Source organism: Maniola jurtina, chromosome 4 (genome assembly GCF_905333055.1).
Source record: "Maniola jurtina chromosome 4, ilManJurt1.1, whole genome shotgun sequence".
Taxonomy (NCBI): Eukaryota; Metazoa; Arthropoda; class Insecta; order Lepidoptera; family Nymphalidae; genus Maniola; species Maniola jurtina.
In genome coordinates this window covers 831,305-847,497 of record NC_060032.1, presented here as the reverse complement: position 1 = coordinate 847,497, position 16,193 = coordinate 831,305, and the positions used below count along the sequence as shown (strand labels likewise).

Below are 16,193 nucleotides of genomic sequence, written 5' to 3'. Positions count from 1 at the left end.
TGTCTGTCCATCCGTCCGTCTGGCTGTTTGTCTGTCATCGGGCTGTATCTTATGAACCGTTACAGGTAGTTGAAGTTGCACAAAGTGTGTGTTTCTATTGCTGCTAGACCTAATAACAAAATATAATAAAAATTTCAAAATGACAATGTACGTTACATTATTAATTAGTATATAGGTACAAGGGTACGGAACCGTTTGTATGCAAGTCCGACTGGCACTTGACCGATTCTTTATTTAACCTACCAGCTACCTACCTACTTACCCATGTGAATTTTAATGTAACAATTTTCTAATGTATCTTTATTTTTTGCCATACGCTTACAGATTCTCATGTGTAATGGACCCACAGTGAAATATAAAATAAAGAATATGAATAAGAATAATATTATAATAACCATCTTTATATAATCAACGAGGATCAATATTCAAATTCGACCACAGCATGATAATTTCTTGTGAAATAGCCTAAAATGGCATAAATACCAGACCGGAAATCCATTTGGGAAATCTAACCCGCCTCAAGAATATTAAACAGACCTAACAACATAGTAGGCAAGAGGCAATATCAAACTAGTAAAGTAAGTACTAATTTGCCTCATAACCAAAATTCCACTTAGCATTCAGTCTAGGGATGGGGATGATTGGTAACTTTAAATCATTTTCATTTGGTGAAATCAACTATTATTTTTCTGCACAGTGATTTAACAAGCGATTTTTCATGGAAAGTGATTTGTTAATTTTTCCATTTGGTTTCTTACCGGCTCAGTAGAATCTACATTCCGAAAAAAGAAAATTTTGATTTTGCAGTAACAATCGTTTGCTTAAAATTTATTTAAATAGAAATTGTGATCAAGTGCGTTGATATTTCGCAGATTGCTTTTCATGGAAAATGAATTTGGTTGTAGGTAAGTGCGAAAATTTTCTTTTCGTAAAACGTTACAAAAGATTGGTTACTACATTAAAATAAACTTTTCTAACACGCAGGAATGCGAGTATTCTCGTACGCGTGCTCTTTAGCTCGGGTCGATGACCGACCGCGCGTTTGAAAAAAGAAGTATGCTTCGTGATTTTTCACAGGCTACTTTAAGTAAGGTAACAAGTGTTACATATGGAAAAGCTTTTCATGTGATTTTTCATATGCTACTTATGCTACTTATGAAACGGTCCATCTCTTAATAGTAGGTATTCGGTGGAACATAGTAGGAACCGTTGCAATCCGATGTGGGGTATGCAAATATAGTCTTATCAACACAAAGCCTTTGGTGTGCTGGAATATTAATATCAGCTCCTGAGGAATTTTCGGGTTTCTTGTAGTAAAGACTTGTACACACAAAAGGCGACGGAAATGACACAAAGTTATAATAAACGCTCGTGTATGAGAGTTCGATTTGTTTGTTTGTTGAATTATCCATACTTCCATACTAATATTATAAATGCGAAAGTGTGTCTGTCTGTCTGTCTGTCTGTCTGCTACGTTTTCACGGCCCAACCGCTGAACAGATTTTAATGGAGACCGCAAAGATAGTATATTTTGCTTATTTTCATAGTATTATGTCTTATGGAATCTTAATATGGGGTAGAGCGGCAGATATTGGGAGAATTTTTGTATTACAGAAAAGGGCAATACGCGCAATTTATAACTTAAAACCACGCGATTCACTTCGAGAAAAATTTAAGGAAATAGGTATCCTTACCGTAGCCTCTCAATATATTTACAACAACATAATTTTTGTAAGACAAAATATTCTTAGTTACAAGAGGGTTGGCGATCTACACAACAGGCTGACTAGACACCGTAACAGGCTTGCGACTCCTACGCTCCGTCTCAGGAAGGTCCAAAAGTCATTTGTGGGAATGGGTATAATCTTCTATAACAAAATTCCTCAGTCAATTTTGGACTTGCCTTTACACAGGTTCAAAAAATCTATTAAAAATATGCTCCTGAGAAAAGCATATTATACTATCGAAGATTATGTAAATGATAAAAAAGCGTGGATTTGAACTTCGATTCGCTCCAGCAATGCGCAGGACTTCAATTGCTTTTATACATGGCATAATATTGTATATCAAATCTTTGAAAAGAGCAACCGCCGAGTTTCTTGCTGGTTCTTCTCGGTAGGAAAGGCATTCCGAACCAGTGGTAGATGCTTTTGACGATTCGAAAGAACTTGTAAAAGTCTAATTGAATAAAAACATTTTGAATTTGAATTTGAATTTGAATGTTTGGTACAGAGTTGGGATACATCCTGGGGAAGGACATATTCTACTTTTTATCCCGGAAAATCAAAAAGTTCCTACGCGTGGATTTCGATATATTTAAAAATATCGAAATCCACGCGAAGCCGCGGGCATCCTCTAGTTATGAATTAGATGATGCCCACGACTTAGTCAGCGTAGATTTATGTTCTTAAGAATGCCGAAGGAACTCTTTGATTTATTGAGGGATTTATCCCCGAGATGCAAGCTGTCTCTGTACTTAATTTAGTTACAAGTGTAAATTAAAAATTTATAACACCCCCGACGATCCAAAGTATTTGAGTTTTCCAAAACATCATTTCCAAATAAATAATTAATTATGTATTTAGGCAACGTCCATCTTGACAGCTTGACATTTGTCTATTGACATAATATTATGAACCTAACGGTTATCTAACCTTCTTTTCTACAAGAAAACTAGAAAAGAGCTGATAACTCTTAAACGGCTGAACCAATTTTTTTAGATTATAGCTAAGAACACTCTCGATCAAGCCACCTTTCAAACAAAAAAAACTAAATTAAAATCGGTTCACTCGTTTAGGCGCTACGATGCCACAGACAGATACACAGATACACAGACACACAGATACACACGTCAAACTTATAACACCCCTCTTTTTGGGTCGGGGGTTAAAAATAGGCTAGACGAATGACCCACGGCTCATTCACCTAGCTAAGCTAAGCTGATAGCTAAGCTAGTAGACAGACAGACAGACGCACTTTCACATATTTTATGATATTTATATGTATTATTATGGAAATATGAATATTAGTATGGAACATGGATATAGTTAAAGACCTGGAGAGTGACATAGGCTCGAAAAACAAAGAATTCCCGCGGAATATTCAAAAATCTAAATCCACGCGGATGAAGTCGCGGGCATCTGCTGTTTGTTTTTGGTTTCCTATCGTTATTTCATTATTATTTTCAACTAAAACCGCACAAAGTTCAAGTTGCAGTAGTTTTTTCCTACTTAATATTGTGTTAACTTCTGAGAAACTTGTTACCAACTTATTCAGAGTAGAATGGGTTAACTTTGTGAAAGTTTTAATAAAAATGTGGAATTGCTTGTAGGTTTCACTGGCAAAGTTACTTATCATGGAATCCAATTGTTGCATTTTCATTTTTGTTGAAAGTGCCTACCCTTTTTTTCATGAAACTGCTTAATTTTCTATTAGGTAAGAGGAAAATTATACAGGAAAAAGTTTACCGGGTTCTGTGAGTGTCTTAGTATGAATAGGGCAGATATCAAGCGTAGGTATAGTACGCGACAGGTTTAAATGGCAATCGGGGAGGGAACGCCCCGCACTCCCGCACAGCACCGTTTTTAGGGTTCCGTACCTCAAAAGGAAAAACGGAACCCTTATAGGATCACTTTTTTTTCCGTGAGGAAAATCCGTCATGGATACCACCGGCCACAGGGGAGCACAGTGGTCAGTGGTTATGTTCGACTCCTACGCACTAAAAACCTCACGAAGTTCCATTTTACCGCTGATGACAGAGGCGCTAACCCCATGCTGGCGAGCGCGATGACGTGTGGGTGTGCGGGGCGTCCCTCTGCCTCATACCCCGATTGCCATCTCAACCTGTCGCGGACTACACATAGGTACAACATGTGCCTGCTCGATATGTACTGCACAAAGTAACCGCAAGTCGACGTGCTGTTATACAGGGTGTTGTTAATTCAAATTAGCTTTAAACTAAAATTCTTTAAAGGCCATGACGTCTTTGTAATGGAATTTAGCATACATATTATGCTCTAAAATTCCGTTGTTAGAATGCCATGGTCTTTGTAGAATTTTATTGAAAATAATTCAAAAGGCACTTTTTTTATAAAATTCAGTATGAGTACTAAGCAAACATTACAATCAACCTACAAGTCGTTGTTTAAAAAAATCAAAAATACGACTGCCCTGCTGCTTTTCCAAAAAACTAACTAAAAGTAATCATTTTCACATTTGCAAATACCTACCTATCCTACAACCGCCATATTGTTTTTTTTAGATTATCGCCAATTTCACTCGGGATGATTTTATCGATAGCCCTAACTCCAAACATCCAAATTTGTTTTGGCATTTAAAGGCCGATTCACACAATTGCGTACACGTGACCCATGCGTAGTGACGCGCGTAAGCCGCTAACACACCGGGTTACGCATACGTCCACGCTTTACGCAAGCGGTGTGCCATGTTTCGTACAGTTCCATGCATTACAACGCAACGCGCTACGTCTACGCTTACGCAACGCTTACGCAGCCTGTGTGAACAAGCTATAAAAGTTGTGGAAGCATAATATATACATCTTTACATACATGACGATATTATATTGCTTTTTTTAGCAGTCGTGTAAAAAATCAACGTCCCGATCTGAATTTTGTCTTACGATTTCATATAACGAAATTCGGATCTCGTGCAGATTCGGATTGAATGCAGTAGGTATGTAAATAACCTCACTAAAAAGTTACAATCTGCAGAAAAAATTATAAATTATGTATCGCGTACATCTAATGGAAGTAAATCGTGTGTGTAAGCGATTTCCTAATCACCCTGTAACACGATGCTGCGTCGTTTAATATTCAGGAGACGCAAGCCATCGTCCGAATCGCCCGATCGGAGATCTTCAAATGTCGAGGTTATCGGATATTGAATTCGTAACCCAATGATATATAATTATCTACCTGAAAAATCGAACATAGACCACTCCTTAAAAATTGACCATTGTTACCTTGATACTTATGTACTGACTGAAGAGGTGGATTTGTCACATCATCAACACATTGCAATGTCACTACTTAGCACAGGTCTCCTCTCATGAGGAGGAACAGACTCCATATCCCTTTGGGAGCATTGTCCCGGGATTCCCCAATTATTAAGGTTAGCTGGATTTTGCCCTAAACAGTGACCTTGTACTCATGTTGAACCACTGGCGAAAGTTCTTAAGCCAGGATGTTCGTCTACGGCCAGGTCTACGTTTGCATTTTATCTTGCCCTGTATTATAAGCTGTAGCAGCACTATTACATAATAATGTTATGTAGTTATAATAGGGTTGTACGGAAAATAATCTGTAGACAGTGGATAATTGGTAATGGAATCGATGATTTAACAGGGCTCTCTCCGTCACTCGCTTCATACAATCGTAGTTCCAATTTCATTTGAATATTAAGCAACCAAAGTCAATGAAATTTTGCAGACATATTCTAAAAACTAATATCTGTGTCTGTGGTGCTTTAGATTTTTCTAAAAATATGTAGTTTTAAAATTACAGGGGCTCAAATATTTGTATGTAAATTTTTAAGACCGCGTAACTTTGAAATTGAATATTTTAACAGAAATCTGGAAAACCACAAACATAGATATTAGTTTCTAGAATATGTCTGCAAAATTTCATGGAATTTGGTTGCTTAATATTCATAATGAAATTGGAACTACGTTTGTATGAAGTGAGTGACAGAGAGACCCCTCTTAAAGGAAAAAGAAAGAATAGTAAATCTAGGAAAAAAAAATGTACAAGAGGACATCTTGGTTTTGTATGTCAATGGCAGTGACCGATGTAACCAGTCACGAGAAACTGACGGTTTTTGGCCAAGAAACAGCTGGACTTACAATTCTCGTACTAAATCATTTTAATTTATTCCGGGTAAAGGGTGGACTTACGAGTGGAAGGAAATTTGTGAATACGAATTATAATGAATTTTGAGGATTTACTCCAATGTTTAGCCTTATGGTTGCCCAGATTTTCGAATTAAGCCATTTATATATTATATATATATTCAAATATCAACAACAACTTTTTCCACTAGTTCGGAAAGAACATTCCACTGCGGAAATTCAGCAAAACATTCATTCCAATTAAAACCCACATTACTCCGAAAAGTAGGAGGTGCGTGCCCGAGGTTGAACCCCCGACCTCTCGAAAAAAAACACGAATGTCTTAATCACTAGGCTATTACCGCTTTTTAAGGGTCAAATACCTTTAATAAAATAATAATGGATCAGTTTTTCCAGATAATAAAAAGAAACCAATTAGAAGAACCAAAAATATCTCCAAGCTGAGATTTTCGTGGAAATTGAAGAATAAGACATTGCTATATTTAATTAAAATAATGATCTCAAATTTCTAAGACAAAAATAATAATCAACAAAAGGCTGAGATAAAGCTGACATCATTATGTTTGTTAATTAACCACAAGCAAAAGATTATTATGTTTGCTTAGCAAAAGCTGGCAGAAACTTGGCATCTCCAATAAGGTCAATAGCCGGGTCCACACCGGACGATCCATCGCGCTCCGATCGCGCGCGGCAGCAGCGCGATCCAAAGATGCAGGCGGTGTGGACGTGCCGCGCGCGATCCATGCGCACGTATTGGAGCGCGCGCTCCCTACCTCGCGCGATCCGTGTGCGGTCGGTTTTTGTGCCAGCCTCAAAGGTGCCTCAGTTGCGTGATGCGCGCGGTGTGGACGGTTGTGTTGGTTCGCGCGATCCACCTCGCCATGGACATCTCAGAAAGTCGCCGTTTGATATCGCTTTATAAAGAATTTAAATGTTTATGGGATCCCAAAGATTCTAATTACACCAATAGAGGTGTTAGAGATGATGCTTGGTGTCAGATTTCTCGTGAAATGGGGAATAAGTCGATCGAGAACCTAAAGAAAAAAATGCGATCTCTGGCGGGAGGCTACAGAAGGGAGAAACACAGAGAGAAGCAAAGCCGTATAACTGGATCCGGTAAGAAAACAAAGCTACTTTTTATCTGTAGGTATTAAAATTATATATTTTATTATAAGTAATTACATCATAATATTTACTGTGGATTTCACGTGATTTCGCTTTTTACATTTAAGCTGTTAGAAATACACGTGGTTATTTTAATGAGTAACTTGTTTATTTCAGGTGCTCAAGATACATATAAATCAAAGTGGTTTGCGTATGATGACTTCGACTTTATGGCGGATAAAAATGAACCCGGAACCACACGCGATACATTGGAACATATTGTGAGCTATTAGTTTACTGATATTCATTTTGCCAAACTATTGTATGGTTTGTAACAAAGTGTCTTGCTAAGTGGGACCGTATTGTAGTGGCATTTTCTGTTGCTCTTCTTGGTACGACGGCCATCGGTTGTAGCGATTGTGATGGCGGTTCATTTCGCCAGCTTCCAGGTATTACATCTCCATTCTCCTGTACTGTATCAAACGTTCCTGGCGATATAAAGTTAGGATTACTGCGTAAGTAGTTATATAAATGAACCGTTGCCAGCACGACTTTAGTCGCAGTTTCTGGTTCCAAAAGCATAGGTTTACGCAGGACTCTGTAGACAGAACTAAGTACTCCAAACGCGTTTTCAACTACTCTACGTGCTCTTGACAGTCGGTAGTTGAAAATTCTTTCACAAGAACCCCTTTCCCGTGTACCATCGTATGGTTTCATAGTATAATCATTAAGCTGAAAAGCTTTATCACCTAGTATATAATAGGGTACCTCAATTTTATAGGGAACTTGCAATATCTCCGGTGGAGGAATATTTAGCTCTTTTTTTTCAAGTTTTTTATATAAATTTGTGCTTTTGAACACGCCTCCATCTGATATTCTGCCTTTAGTCCCAACATTCACATACAGGAACCTATAATTTGCATCTACTAATGCAAAAAGAACAATACTAGGAAATAATTTGTAATTATCAAAGTCGTTGCCACTATTAAAAGGCGATTGTATAGCGACGTGTTTGCCGTCCATCGCTCCTATCACGTGTGGGAAATTCCACTTATTCTCGAATTGCTGAGAAACTGTACGCCATTCTTCTTTAGTTGACGGCACCTGAAAATAAAGGAGATCTTAATTATAATATAAAGCTGAAAATAAGAATAAGCAGTAAATAGTAATAATAATTGTTGTTACAGGTAGAATCTGATACGACTGATGGGGAACTTGAAGTTAATACTACAGTGAGCGAAAACGAGAACAGTAACATTACTAGTGACACACAACCGGAGAGAGCCAACCACCACACAGATCAGAGTAGAGAGCAGAATGATCAGAATGCACAATCCAGTGTCCAAACAACAAACAAAAGAACAAAAAAAAGAAAGAAAACTACTTCTAATAATGCAGATGACATATCAGATGAAACTCTTTCAGAGGCTTTCCAACTTCTGCAACAATGTGCTCAGCCACCACAACCGGAAACTGATTCTTACATTGCTTTCGGGCAGTATATATCTACTGAATTGCGGAAATATGATGCAGTAACATTAGTTAATGTCAAAAATGCTATATGCCAAGTTATTTTTCAAGCTGACACAGGAAGATATGGGGATAGCAATTATGGATATTACACTAATTCATACCCTGGCACACCAATAGCATCCACTTCATCACAGTCCCAGTCTCTACAACCTCAAAATTATCCAGCTCCAATTCCACAGACATCACCGTCTGCTCATCTAGCCTCCAATTCATCGCAGTCCCAGTTTCTGAAACCTCAGGATTATTCACTTCCACAGTCACCACCGAATTAAATAAGTACCTACCTATATCATGTTTTCAAAAAATAATTAATAATTGTAAACATGTTACTTCTTTAAATTATGATTGTAATACACTACTTTTTTATTGAGTAATAAAGTATGGTTTTACTTACCTTTACATAATCATTTAACAGGTCAATGATGGCTTCACAAACTTCAGGAATAATTATCGATATAGACTGTTTGGAAATGCGGAACAGATACTGCAAACTGACGTACGAATCTCCAGTTGCTAAAAATCTCAATGTTAGTAATAATCTTTCCTTCACAGTAATGGCATCTCTATAATTTGTATCATTCTTTCTTAGCTTGTTATTTAATAATGAACACAATATCTCAAATTGATTAGCATTCATTCTTGCAAAATTGTGTTCAACTTTATCTGACACTAACTCTGCGTACAGCTGAGTCCCAGATTCCAAGCGATTTTTGTAAATTTGTTTCACCCAAAACCGTCGTTTTCTTTTTTGTGATTTTTTGCGCAAGCATTTAAGCAAAATAAAAGTTACTGCTGCAACGGCAAGACGCCGCCGTTGTACGTGTGACTCCATATCGTACAAGAGTTAGACTGGCTGAATCACGGATCGCCTTAGGATCGCTTGGAGCGCATATTTGGGATCGCAAGTTTCCAAGAGTGGATCGGCATAACACGATCCACGATCCACGATCCGCGATCCTGGATCGCGGATCGCGGGATCGATGGATCGTCCGGTGTGGACCCACCTAATGGGTACTTCACGCTGGAACAGCTTCTAATGGTGTACCAAGCCAAGTTCGATCTTGTATGGAGTACCTACTGCAGCCATTTAGGGGATGGTTCTACCAAATACCCTTTCGCCCGCTTCCATCTTAAACTGACATCTAGATAGACATCATCACTTACCATCAGGTGAGATCGCAGTCAAGGGTTATCTTGTATATTAGAATAAAAATCTTATAACACCTCACTGTTTTCGTCGGGGGTTAAAAAAAATTGGTTGTCTGTAAAGTCGGTTTACTGATGATAGTTGAACGTGACAACAAAGGCCGATTGCCATCGAATTATAAGACGTTGTCACGTCAAAAACTAGCCAAGTGCGAATAAGACTCGCGCGCCGATGGTTCCGTACTCGTGTATTTTTCGTCTTTTGCACAATAAATCAAACACTATTATGCATAAAAATAAATGAAAATCTGTTTTAGGATGTACAGGTACCCGATATAATACCCGACTTGGTATAGTTATCTTACTTTGAAAATTGGAAATACTAATTATTATTTGTTTATGACGGACAGACGGACAGACAACGAAGTGATCCTATAAAGGTTCCTTTTTCCCCTTTGAGGTACGGCGCTATAAAAAGGTCAAGCGGTAGTCCACACAATAGAGTTGACGTGGTCAAAAATGAGTGGCATATCTAATTCCTCATTCTTGCTTGCCCTTTTTCAAAATATTCACTATAAGTAATGTGGAATAGAAGCAGGCATAATATAGGTACTTCTTTATCACTTTTTGGAAGTCCATGGTCCAAAACCTTTATCCTTTATCATTCACACTAAAAACACAAAAGAAAGAACACTAGTTTAATTTGTTACAACCGCCCCAAACTAGATAAATAAATCTATATAATACAACATGCAAAGTACAGATTTATCAACGAGCGATATGTACCACCTGCCCTCCCACTACTACATTTATGCAGGAAAAGCAATTAATAGGTATGCACGTCTACCACATACGCAAATCTAAGACACACTTTACACAGGTTTTATTTCAACACTGGAATATTTTAGACAGAATTTTTTGACGTGACAACGTCTTATAATTCGATAGAGCCGGCTGCACGCACGAAAAAACATGACTCATGCGGCGTTACCTCGCTCTGAGGCGTTCCATGTAAGGCTTGAAGTGCAAGCGAGAGCGCGGAACGAGCGACAAAGAAGCACAATCGGCCTTTGTTGTCACGTTCAACTACCTATCGTCAGTAAACCGACTTTACAGACAACCAATTTTTTTTATTCAATGATAAGTTAGCAAACCTCTTCCAGCCCGCTTCCATCTTGAACTAAATCGTCGCTCAGCAAGGTGAGATTGCTGTCAAGGATTAACTTATCATCGGATAAAAAACCTACATAAACCATCTAGGCATTACCTTCACTTCACTAACAAGGTGTCCTATTATCGGTACAATATTGCAATACCTGAAGTCTGCTTCGATCCCGCAACTTCCTCGAACAGATATAAAGAGATTCAATTAAACTTTCATTCCAACCTGATAGAAAATTTTCTTCGGCTTACTTTTTATTAAGACGGGGCGACTCTTTGGAGCTGTGGATTGATAAATTACTTTTGTACTGAGTTTATAGACCATGTTTCTAGACTAATGATTTTATTATTGCCGGACAGCTCTTGATGTTCCTGCGAAAAGAAAAAGAAAGCAGGTAGACCAGTAACACAGAACTATAGAAATCCTAAGACTTTTTTCTCTAAATCTGTGATACTACCCATGACGGCTCGAAATTCATCTCTCGCAGCACTGCAGTCCCGTCATGAACACGACTCATGCAACTGACTCGAAATATCGGCAGTTAAAAACACCAAATTAATCGTGGTATGTACATTGTACCCGTTATCTACAATAGAACACATGAACACATTTGTAGAGTTACATTGTAAAACAAGGAAACCTTATAGTTTTTTAAAGCCCTTTTCTCTATCTGCTGATTAATATGGAAACATACGTAGCTTGCATACTGGAAATTTACATAGGCAACTTTTCATCCCGGAAAATCAAAGAGTTCCCACGGGATTTTTAAAAACCTAAATCCACGCGGACATCATCTAGTAGATAGACAAGTGTAAATTAAAAATTTATAACACCCCCGACAAGTGAAGGTTACAGTAACTAGAAAAGAGCTGATAACTTTCAAACGGCTGAACCGATTTTCTTGAATTATAGCTAAGAACACTCTCGATCAAGTCACCTTTCAAACAAATAAAAACTAAATTAAAATCGGTTCATTAGTTTAGGAGCTACGATGCCACAGACAGATGCACAGATACACAGATACACACGTCAAACTTATAACACCCCTCTTTTTGGATCGGGGGTTAATAAAGAAGATAGGTACTGAGCAAAATTTATAACTCTACTAAAGAATAGAAATCGCACGGCGTTTCGCACAATATAAGGCAGTAGAATTTATATCGATTGCGGTGAAGGTGCAGAGAAAGCGTCGAAGTCAAACGCTTATTGGGTTTCGGGAATTAGCTGTAAACCGTTCCTCTCGCTTGGTATAATATTCCTTTCACTTCGAACACTTGTTTCTTTTGCAAATTTGTAGTGTAACAGCTTATAGAAAGATCTAGAAATTACTCGTGTGCATCTAACTTAATGTTGAAACACAATTTACAGGGTTCTGCTACTCGATACCAGGAACAGAAGAAAAGGAAGAAAAATGAACCCCTAATATTAGAGCAAGACAACACATCTCTCAGAAATATCTTAGACACAGACGAATAACTCAAAATTGGAACGGAATATTTCAAATCTAAATTTTAGAATTCGTAGCAGCGGGTATAACAGGGGAGGTTCACAGCACTAGTGAATTCAGTTGAGAGGACTCGATTGGAGGACTCAATGAGGATGAGTCAGTAAACTCAGTGAGGTGAGTTGAGTGGACTTAGTAAACGAAGCAAGAAGAGGTGAAGAACGGAATACTAGTGGACTTAGTGCTCTAGGTACCTACGTACTGAAGTTCGCGCGGTACGTCCAGGTTACCGATGTTCTTCATATTTGTACACTTCGTGGATAGTGCTCCGGCTACCAATGTGTCGATATTCTCGTGTCATGTGAGGTCCAAAACCTGTGTGTCTGTAGCTAACGTCGTCCAATAAAGGCAAAAATCCTACCACCGTGTATTACTTCCAATCCCGACCCCCAGCTATCTATCCTAGAAATCTATCATTTTTCAATTTATATGAGTCGGGGTAACCAGTTGATAAATTACAAGATAAACTAAACCCCGACTGCAATCGTCTTAATAAACGCTGAAATATTAGATTGTTGTACATTTATATTCATGAGCTCAGAATTTTCTCCTCTTTCATTTGGCATCCCACTCGATACAATTGCAAAAAAAAAATTTTTAGATACCTACACTTTTTTTGATGTGACGACATCCGTTAGGTCAATTTTTCTTATAAAATATAGCCTATGTGGTGACATAGGCTATATTTTAAAAGAAAAAAATATAGGAAATAAATTATAGGACTTTTACAACGAATCAATTGATACCTCATTCACCAAAATCGACTCAGTAGTTTAGCCACTACGGTGGAACACACAGAATCTGGATACAAACACACATACATACCTGCACACATATATACATTCATACATACATAGACTGCTAAAATCATAACCCTTCCTTTTGGCTTTGCCGCAGTCGGGTAAAAAGCATCTTATGGATTGAATGCTCTAAGCTCGTAACTTAGAGGCGAGGAGAGTAAGTGAGGCGGAAAGGTGCTCGGCGGTTTCAATTAGCCGCCCGTCCGCTGGAGACTGCACTGAACATCATTGCAAATAAAACAATACCGCTTCGGTACAGTGCTTCGCTTCTATGGATGCTTTTACACCCTCTTTTTTGTCTTTCATATAATTTGTTCATGACGGGGTCCAGGGTCCGATTCCCAAGTCGGACCAAAAATAATTAGATACTTATTGGATTCTCAATACTAGTAAGGAGTTAGGAAGTTGGCAGTGTGTCAGCCCCACGCCAGACTGAATTAGAGTGAGGGAAATCTCGGTTTGAACCTAAATCGACGATTATGTCAAATATTAGGCTATTAGGTGACGTAAAATCAAAGAAAAATACGGCTACTTAGCCCTAATTCACACGAGCGTTAAAAAAGCGTTGCGTTAAAACCCGGCGTTGCGTTGACAATACAAAGTGCGCGTTAAAAAAGCGTTGACGTGTGAACAGATACTTGGGAATGCATTAATATTTGTTCTAATTTGAACGCTTTTTTAACGGACGTTAAAAAAGCTCTCGTGCGAATGAACTGTCGTGAACGGTGCCCGACGCCCGTGCCTTAGAGAGCGCGTAAATCCGTCACCGATCTACGACTGATTTTCCTTTGTCGTGTCAGATTTCCGTCCCATCGGGCTATGAGAGCGAGGGAATTGAAAGTGTACATGTGTTTACGCAGTCTTATGCACTGAAACATCTCCCGCGCAGTTCATCAGATCTGAATTGATGCGCTTACATTTTTGAAAAAAAAAATTAAAAATGTTTCATCCCATTTCCTAATAAAACAACCAATTCAAATGTTCGTCACACACCCCCAAAATGAACAAAATTATCAAAAGCCCGCTACTAATGAGAACAGTAACCTTCCGAACCCTCTCATTAACAACAAAATAGGCCAATTTCCCTTATTAAGGCATTAACTTTAACCATTGTATTCTACTTAAATTCCTGTTTTTGCGCTGTTAAGTAAATTCACAGCCTATTTATGTCATCATAACAAGATAAAGTTGAAAACTAAAACCGGACTACGATTGTCTTAATAAACGCTGAAATATTACAGTAAAATTGTTTTTCTGTCACTTGGTATATTTTAATGTTGTAGCCCAGTGTTCATGAACTCAAAATTTTCTCCTCTTTCATTTGACATCCCACTCGATACATTAGCAAAAAAAGATTTTTGGAGACTCCTACTTTTTTTTATATTTATAACCTCCATTAGGTCAATTTTTTCGTATAAAATAGGCTACTATAGGTGATGACTGTGGACTTTTTTTTTAATCCCGTGGGAAAAGATCCACTATCTATCTGGCTATCACAGCCTTATAATGATTTTTACAGGCAATGAATTAATTCGTTGTGCAAACTGAGTGTCTGATAGCTAGTGTTTGACGTGCTTTAAACGACGTTCTTTAAACACTAGCTGCTTTGAGTGCCTCAAAGCAGCTAGTGTTTAAAGAAACTAAACCGCAATTAATTCTGACTTTCGTCAGTCAGTCAGTTACTTAGTCACTTAGTCAGTTAGTCAGTCAGTCAGCTTAAAGAGAATGAGCCAGTTATGATAATCATTTTTACAGGCAATGAATTAATTCATCGTGCAAGCTGAGCGCCTGATAGCTAGTGTTTAACGAGACAAAACCGCAATTAATTTTGACTTTCGTTCAAATAGAGTCAGTTAATTAGTTGGCGAGAAGTTTGTTTTACAGCTGGTGCAGACTTTAGACCGTCCTACTTCACAGATTTGGGTTTGAGAATGGTTCACAATGTATTCGCGAAATATTTTATTAGTCACATATTATTGTAGGACGAAGAAATAAAACTTTAATCTGATTTATATGAAAATTCAAATAGATTTTTTAAGATAAAAAAATACTTTCAAAGTGACATGACATAACAAAAAAATTTTTTTTTGACCTGACCCATCTTCAAAATCACTGAAAAATATTGCGTAGGTTTCATCGTTTCTTTTCAATGGAATTAGTTTTACAAAATAAAAAATATTTTAAAATATTATGAAGCTTTATTAGTGGAGGTCACATGAATTCGCAATTAATGTTCATAATTATATGCGTATAACTTCACATATAAGAATGATAATTTAATATTTTATATACCAAACCATTCCAAGAGTAAGGTATATTTAAATTAAAAAAAAATGGTTGCTTGATTTTGAGAAAATCGCAAAAAATTTCAACCAACTCTTTTAAGACTTTTCTATCTATGCCGGCAACAATTTATTTGGTAGTTCTATTTTCAAGATGTCTAATGTCTGCGCAGATCTCTATCAATGTTTGAATTTAGTTTTCAGATTTGTACTGTTGTAATAAAATTAAATGAAACTACACGTAGGTATTCGTTTAATTTTATTTGACTGTTGATTTTAGTAACAAGAACTTTGCACTTATCAAACTATGTCTTTCTCTTCTGCATCAAATTTCTCATTGGTGAGGTCCGTGACTTCTTTTTCCATCTAAATAATGTATTTAAAAAAAAAATGACTGACTGACTGATCTATCAACGTACAGCGCAAACCACTGGACGGATCGGGCTGAAATTTGACACGACGCTTAGACCGGATTTTCGAAAATTCAACCGTTAAGGGGGTAAAATTGGGATTTAAATTTTTTGTAGTTCACGCGGACGAAGTCACGGGCATAAGCTAGTCTATATAATATACATGAAAGAAAAAGGTGACTAACTGACTGAACTATATCGCAAACCACTGGACGAATCGGGCTGAAAGGAATTATTATAGCTAACATGACGTAGGCATCCGCTAGGAAATGATTTCCGAAAATTCAATTAAAAGGGGTTAAAAAAGGTGTTTGAAGTTTGTGTAGTCCACGCGGACATAGTTGTGGGCTTAAGCTAGTCACACTAATATTATAAAGGAGAAAGTT

At 37.6% G+C, this 16,193-nt stretch overlaps 2 protein-coding genes across 3 annotated transcripts; one reads left to right on the top strand and one right to left on the bottom strand.

Annotated features, from left to right (window-relative positions):
• Positions 1–6,512: 6,512 nt before the first annotated feature.
• Positions 6,513–8,856, top strand: LOC123864510. Its single transcript, XM_045904993.1, has 3 exons — positions 6,513–6,982; positions 7,148–7,251; positions 8,158–8,856. Exons 1-3 carry the CDS (start codon positions 6,700–6,702, stop codon positions 8,773–8,775), a joined length of 1,005 nt encoding a protein of 334 aa, XP_045760949.1. The 5' UTR covers positions 6,513–6,699; the 3' UTR covers positions 8,776–8,856.
• LOC123864509 (protein ALP1-like) lies at positions 7,244–9,507 on the bottom strand. Of its 2 annotated transcripts, XR_006795799.1 has the most exons (3): positions 8,898–9,507; positions 8,605–8,730; positions 7,244–8,074 (listed from the first exon to the last, which is right to left on the bottom strand). XR_006795799.1 is itself a non-coding variant. In XM_045904992.1 (2 exons), exons 1-2 carry the CDS (start codon positions 9,333–9,335, stop codon positions 7,265–7,267), a joined length of 1,248 nt encoding a protein of 415 aa, XP_045760948.1. In that variant the 5' UTR covers positions 9,336–9,507; the 3' UTR covers positions 7,244–7,264. The 2 variants fall into 2 exon arrangements, 1 of the variants encoding a protein (XP_045760948.1); XM_045904992.1 differs by lacking the exon at positions 8,605–8,730.
• Positions 9,508–16,193: the final 6,686 nt, after the last annotated feature.